Source organism: Urtica dioica, chromosome 7 (assembly GCF_054948205.1).
Source record: "Urtica dioica subsp. dioica isolate 48M chromosome 7, U.dioica_male_clone48M_v1_H2, whole genome shotgun sequence".
NCBI classification, from domain to species: domain Eukaryota; kingdom Viridiplantae; phylum Streptophyta; class Magnoliopsida; order Rosales; family Urticaceae; genus Urtica; species Urtica dioica.
The window spans coordinates 48,246,368-48,253,480 of record NC_142762.1 but is presented as its reverse complement, the minus strand read 5'-3'; the positions used below and the strand labels follow the sequence as shown (position 1 = coordinate 48,253,480).

The 7,113-nt window shown below is 41.4% G+C and overlaps 1 protein-coding gene across 2 annotated transcripts; it reads left to right on the top strand.

Moving 5' to 3' along the window:
* The first annotated feature begins 800 nt into the window (after positions 1–800).
* On the top strand, positions 801–6,780 carry LOC149392475 (Transcription elongation factor (TFIIS) family protein). 2 transcript variants are annotated; one of them, XR_016300141.1, is made up of 4 exons: positions 801–1,113; positions 1,543–1,626; positions 2,929–6,416; positions 6,583–6,780. XR_016300141.1 is itself a non-coding variant. In XM_089619429.1 (3 exons), exon 3 carries the CDS (start codon positions 3,041–3,043, stop codon positions 6,293–6,295), a length of 3,255 nt encoding a protein of 1,084 aa, XP_089475555.1. In that variant the 5' UTR covers positions 801–1,113; positions 1,543–1,626; positions 2,929–3,040; the 3' UTR covers positions 6,296–6,780. The 2 variants fall into 2 exon arrangements, 1 of the variants encoding a protein (XP_089475555.1); XM_089619429.1 differs by having other exon boundaries at positions 2,929–6,780.
* Positions 6,781–7,113: the final 333 nt, after the last annotated feature.

Sequence of the window (7,113 nt, the reverse complement as noted above, 5' to 3'; positions counted from 1 at the left end):
TATATAATTTAAACAGGTTGTATATAAACATGTACACATTAGCTAACTAGGTTTTCTAAAACATAGAAGTTATTATTGTTTAGTTTATAAGGGAAAACATAGAATCTTCCATCTCTATTATGGGATCGAAGAAATTCGAATACATTAAATGAAGAATAAATTGTTTAAAATAGATAGTTTCCACAAACTAATCTTCATATATTTTCCGCACATATATGTCTTGTTGTAGTTCGAGTTATTATCTTAATGATTAGATACATTATCTTAATAAAACAAGTCAAACGCCAATATATTCGAATGTTTTTTAGGTTTTAGTTTACGATAAGTGAATCAGGTTTTGACTAATTTAGTCTTAGTTTTAAGCCACGAGTATTTTAGGAATACTAAAATGTTGTGGTTTAAAGTTGGCTATTTTCTGAGCCAAAATTTTAAGGAAAGATAAATTAATTGGCCTATATACTTAGTCCGTCATTTATTTTTTGCTAAAAAATCGAATAAACATGTTTAAATATGAGAATGTTATATTTGATATAACATTTTAAATGATCTAATTAAAAATATTTGGTTATTTTGCTACAGATTCCTATGTAATCAAAGTATAAGTTGTCTTGGTTTGTAAGAAAATTATAAATTATATTAAGCGTTATTTGTTGAACATATGATCTTAATCTCAATAACTTGATGCGGTCCGCTCACGAAACCGAGTCGACCAGCTGAGCTTGGAGCCTCAGCCAGTACACGCTTGGCACGTGCCGTAACAAATTCATTCAACAATAAACTGACCTCAGAGAACTAAGGCGAAAAATAAAATTAAAAAAACAAATTCAAAAGAAGAAAGAAAAAAAATTTAGTAACACACGAAGAAGAAAACGTTCGTTTCTACTCTCTCGCTCTCTCCGGTTTGGAAAAAAGGAAGAGAGTGTTTCTGAGGAACAAGCGAGGGTTTTGCGGGACAAGAAAACGAAAAGAGAAACGAAACCCCAGTTTTAGAGAGAGAAACCCCCAAAACACACACAAAAGAGAGAGAAAGAGATATATAGAGAGCTTTTGATTCTTTGCTATCTAAATAACACCTTTGTAACGCGCTAGGGTTTGCGAATTCCATTGGAGAAGGTGAATTTCACGCCTGCTTCGCGATTACTTCCCATTATACAATTTTTATTGATTTCTTTCCATTTTTCCGAGATAACCGATGTTAATCGCGTATCGTTCTGTATGACTTTCGATAATCCTGATTAGTTTTTTACTGTTCAATCGAGTTTCGTAACGACGCTTTGGTTTACTGAAGCTTGAAGCCCTAATTCCTTCGTTTTTACATATTTTTTTTAGCGCTAGGGTTTGGTATTTTCGTTTCTCAAATTTGTTTTGGTCGTTATTATAGAACGATTTTCTTTCAGTAAATTGAAGAATCTGTATTACCTGTGTGTGATTTTAATAGCAGAATTTGGATCCTAACATACAAGTTTTCAATTTTATTTCTGGCCATAGGCTCATAATCGTCTATTCGGTGTTCTGATTACAGTGTTCGTTTGCATTTTGCAGGATTAGTTTAGAAGAATTGCAAAGTTTCAGTTGAAACTTGTTTATTTGGATCCTTAGGCGTTACATCGGCCATTGAAGTATCTGGTAATTCTGATTCCAATGTGTAGTCCATATTCTGTGCATTTGACAATTACGAGTTTGTGGTTATTTTCATTTCTGTAATATGCTGTTTGGTTGATTTCTAGTTAGGAGTATCTTTTCGCCTAACGTATTACTTGATTTTTTCTTTCCTTGTGAAGACAAACAGAGTTTATTAAGTGTTTTCTGTTTTAGTTGTCAATTGAATTAGATTCTTTGAAATTTCAATGCCTTAAGGCTAGCCAGCTGGTTAATAAAACGTAGACTGGCATTTCCGTTTTTTTTTTTTGTCGTCTCGTGCCAAGTATTCTCCTTCTGTTAGGATTAGTACAAATATAATCCACAAAACTACTGATTAGAGAATATTTTATGCGCTGAAAAACAGATCGGTAACGCATTTCTCATCTGAGCATTTTGTTTATAGCAAGCTAAATATTGAGTAGTTTTATTTCTATTACGTTACTTTTGGATAATAACAGCTGTTAATTTAACATGAAGAACATGCTGTTCATGAAATAGTGTGATTACACTCTTGCATATATAATGTTTTTAGCTTCTGATAGGGCTATTTTTCGTCTATTACAATTTCCGTACGATGGAGAAAATCCTGTTTAGGATATTGTTTATGGGTGGGAGTGATTTTAATGTTGTATGCATGTGAGCATCATCAATTTATTAGTGTCCATAGACATTTCCAAAATTTCTCCAAGAGTTTGGGTACATTTCCGAATATTGAAATGTTTGTTTGGACCTGCTAGCAACTGTATTAGAAATATAGTATACTATAGGGATGAACAGCTCGTTTTTTTTTTTTTTTTTTTTTTTTTTCATTTGGGACTCTTTCTTTTCCAGGAGTAATAGAATATTACAAATTTTCAAATTGCATGAATCGATATCGGTTATTTTAGACTTATGACGTGGCTTTTATTTTATTTTATAATTTAACGAGTCGCAATTAAACGTTCATCTCATACTATGTAATTATCATTTTGTGTGGGATCTTAATAATTTTGAACCAAGTCTTAGTTGATGAAGTAAGAGTAAGTCCTTTACAGTGTCATTTGTGTTCAATTGTCCCCTTCGTTTTATCGTGTTTTAGCGAGGGTCTGTGGTTACTTTGTTTTTCATGCTATTCCTTTTTAGCACATTGTGTGTTTGGTTCTTACTACAAAGCATTTTATTTAAGGTGTTGGGAGTTTAGAGGGACCACCTAAGTATGAAAGACATGCTTTGCCTCTCGTATTATTTTCCTATTATCTCTAGCCATTTGTTTGACTTATGCCTCCTGTTTGATTCTGTGATTTTCAGAGCTAATTTGACAGCTTACGACTGAGTTCTTCGACAATTCTGCATGGGAGAAGCAGCAAAACCGCTGAACTCAATTTTATTATATGCCGAGAAACATGGTATGTGAAGCAGTATGACGCTCGAGGATTTTTTCACCTTGTCTGAGATGAAAGATGGGCTCACAGCCCTGTCTAGAGTTGAGGAGCTCGTAACTGTAATGCAGAAGGAGAAAGATTGCTCTGTGAAGAATGTCGGCGATGCTTCCAGGCAGTGGACTGCTGTTGCCAGCACCATTGCTGCAACGGAGAATAAAGATTGCCTTGATCTATTTATTCAATCAGAGGGTCTCTTGTTCATTGATAAATGGCTAAAAGATGCGCAGAAGTTTTGCACTGACAGAGAGGAGAGCTTTCTAGAAGAATCGATCATTACCCTGTTACAAGCGCTTGAAAAGCTGCACATTAATGATGAGAAATCGATATCTTCTGGAATCTGGGTTACAGTCAAAGATCTTTGTGACCACAAAAGTTCTACAGTACAGGATAGAGCAAGAATTCTGTTTGATTGCTGGGAGCAAGGGAAGGACGACGGTGCAGTTAACTGTGAAGTTGAGGAGACAGTTAAAAAGGTTGAGGTATTGCTTGATGATCGAAGTTCAAAGCTTGCTTCAGGAGGAGATCTTAATTCTTCTGCCACTATTGGTAATCCCACTTCTGAAGACCCCTTTATGGGGAAAACTTCCATGGCTGAACCTTCTGGGGAGCTAATATTGCCAAATGTTAGCTCAGATATTCAACCAGAAAGGGGTGATGAGGTGAAGATCGATGCGGAGAACACTCGGCTTAGCACACCCAAAAGAGTTGACAGTGCAGAACTTAGCGAGAGAGTGGATCTTGCCTCATCGATTGTGTCGAGTTCTATTCAAGAAAGTCCTTGTCCGATGGAAGCTTCTTCTACATCTTCCCTAGGTGAAACTCCTGCGGGGACTAGTTTCACGACTCCCAAGAGTGACACTGCTGTAGAAAAGCGAGACCTTCCAATAGAAGGCAGGTTTTCTATGCTTGACATGCAAGAAGATAAACTCCAACCCTCTGTTTCCAGTCCACCTGAATCCAAAGCTGCTCCGTCTGATATCGACGCCGAAGATTCTCACGACCTTACGAGGCAACCTACACCGCAAGACAAGTTTGAAGCCAACAAAAATGACGGGAACAAGAAAGACTCTGGAACCGATTGCGTTATGGCGTCTGCGTCAGATTCAAAGGATGCTGCGGCTGAAGATGGTGAATGTGCTTCTGAGGCTTTTCCAGGCTCGTCTCTCAACGGTAGTGTAGTTGGAGAAGGTGAGGATTTGGATAAGGCGTCTAGGTTCAAAGACCTCGGAACCAATGACGAAGATAAGGGCGGTGATGCTGATGATTCCAGTGATGATGAAGATTTGGATTTTAGGAATGCTTACAAGTTCTCGAAGCCCGTGATGGATACCAAACAGGCTCTGCAGGGCTCGTCTCTCAACGGTAGTAGAGTTACAGAAGGTGAGGATTTGGATAAGGTGTCTAAGCAGAAGGACCTCGGAACTTATGACGAAGATAAGGACGATGATGATTCCAGTGACGAAGAGGATTTGGATTTCAGGAATGCTTACAAGTTCTCGAAGCCCGTGATGGATAGTAAACGCTCAGATACTATTCACAAGAGAAGGTCTGATGTCGAACTTGATTACGGGGTCGATCCTCTAGAAGTTGCTCGGCAGGTCGCCAAGGCGGTTGAAAGAGAAGTGGGAGACCCCAAAGGGACGTTTTGCAGTTCGTCGTCTGAGAAAACCTCGGATGATGGGTTGAAAGAACAACCCGGTAGTCCAGACTCCATTAATGAAGAACAGGAACAACCTTCTTCTAAGATTACGACACAGGAGGTGACAACAACGCTGCAAATTCTTCCCGCCGAAGAAGAAAGGAATGGTGGTAATAAGGATAGAGCAAAGCAAGATGATTGTAAACACGACCCAGACTCCTCTCAAGTGACCAAAGCAGCTCAAGAAACAGCTGTTATTCAAGAAAGGGGTTTCTGCGATTTTGATCTAAACGATGAGGTTTGCTCCGACGAGATGGAAAATCCTGCGAATCCAGTATCCACCACAATATCCGTTTCCGCTTCAAGGCCAACGACCGCTCCTGGATTTCCCGCGGCTCCTCTTCAGTTCGAGGGTACTCTTGGATGGAAAGGCTCGGCCCGTACAAGTGCTTTCCGACCGGCTTCTCCTCGTAGAAACTCCGACACCGACAAGAATGCCTCTGCTGCGGGCACGAGCGACGGTAGTTCAAAGCAGAGGCAAGACTGGCTCGATTTCGACCTGAACGTGGCCGAGGGCGGCGGCGGCGGCGACGACTTGGCAAAGCAAATCCCAGCATCGTTCTCCGGCCACCACCACCTTTCTGGAGAATCTTCTGTCGAAGCCAGTCCCAAAAGATCAGAAAGGTTCAATCTTGATCTAAACAGCACCGACGATGGCGGCGGCGGCGGCGACGTTCTTCATCTTCCATCGCTCAACCGGAACGGGCTCCGAAGCCCGTCTCCGTCGTCGTCGATGCGGAACTTCGACTTGAACGACAGGCCGTCTTTCAACGACCCGCCACCGCTGCAAGACCACTTCAAGCCGTCTCTGCTGGCCGTGAACGCGTTTCCCGTGCCGAAGCAAGACGACTCTTCCGTGATTTCCATAATGGGCACGAGAGTGGAGATCAACAAGAGAGACACCGCCGCGGTTCCTCAGCCCCTCCTCGCTTCTCTGTCGAACGGAAAAGCCATCGCCGAGCCCGCCGTCGACTCCGCCGCGATGATGACCGGGACGGGGAGTTTCTTGGGCTTAGCGCCGGCGGGGCTGTACACCCACTCGCAGCAGCCGGTTTTCGGGTACAACGGGCCCGCCATGTCACTGTCGTCGGGCCTGTACGGCCCGGGCGGCCCAATCCCTTGCTTGATGGATTCACGTGCCGCGACGATGATGATGCCTCAGCTCGTGCCGTCTGCGACTCTGTCTTCCGTTCCGCCGTATTCCCAGCAGCCACCGTATATGATGAGCATGGCTAGTAACAATCCACACCCGAGCCTCAACGGTGCCGGGCCTTCTCGGCCCAACTTCGATCTGAACTCGGGCGGGTTCGTGATCGACGGAGGAGCCAACAGTCGGGAAATGGGGTTGAGGCAGTTTTTCGTTCCGGGGAGGCCGATGGAGGACCATTTGCGGTCTAATAATCAGCCGCCGCCGCCGCCGCCTCCAGCGAGTTCGAGTTCCTCCGGCGGTGGAAAGAGGAAGGAGCCGGATGGTGGCTGGGACGGCTTTCAGTTCAACTACAAGCACCACCAGCAACAACCGCCGTGGAGATGATGAGACGTTTTTTTTTTTTTTTTTTTTAATTATGTGGTTCAGCGTTTTGGTGATATTCATGATTACGGCCGATTTGATTGATACTTGCGCTCCAATGCCCGAAGATGATCTGGAAGAGCAGGTAAGCCCATTGGCGTTTATGCCGGAATGAAATTAATAATAAAAAAAAAGGTCTATGTAACGTGATTTATACAATTAATTGCTGGAAGGAAAGAAGATTAGGTTCTTTGTTTTGTTCTGATTGTAATTTTTATTTTTATTTTCATTTTTTTTTTCCTGTTTCATAGGGGAGAGGACATTTCAGCGTAGCAGACTTTGGGATATGTAGCTGTAATTTCTTGTCCATGTAAATCACAAAGATATAGGAAAGGATCTCTAAATTATTATGGTGGTGCTTCTAGAAAGTTGCGGAACAGGTTTCGCAGTGAATTCATAGATGGAGAAAAATAGAGGCATCATCTGACGAAGTTAAATGTTTTTGACAAGTTGATTCTTTCATTGAGAAATAACTCGTCTTAACCTCACCCGACTTTTTGACATAGAATTTACTTGTTTACTTTTTATCCCTAGGATCTCTCTCAATTCATCTCCTTTTTTTAAAAGTTTTATTTATTTTCGGCTGATAATCATTGTTCTAACAGCTTTTAACAACCATTTTTGCTGGATAGATCGTGCTTGTTTTTAAGACGCGCCAGAAAGAGATTTATGCGTCCCAGAAATTCCATTCATATTGGAATAGAAATCAATTACAATTTTTTTAAAATAGAAATCAATTATGAAATCTTTCGGATTGGATACTAAATAGGCGTCTGGACACA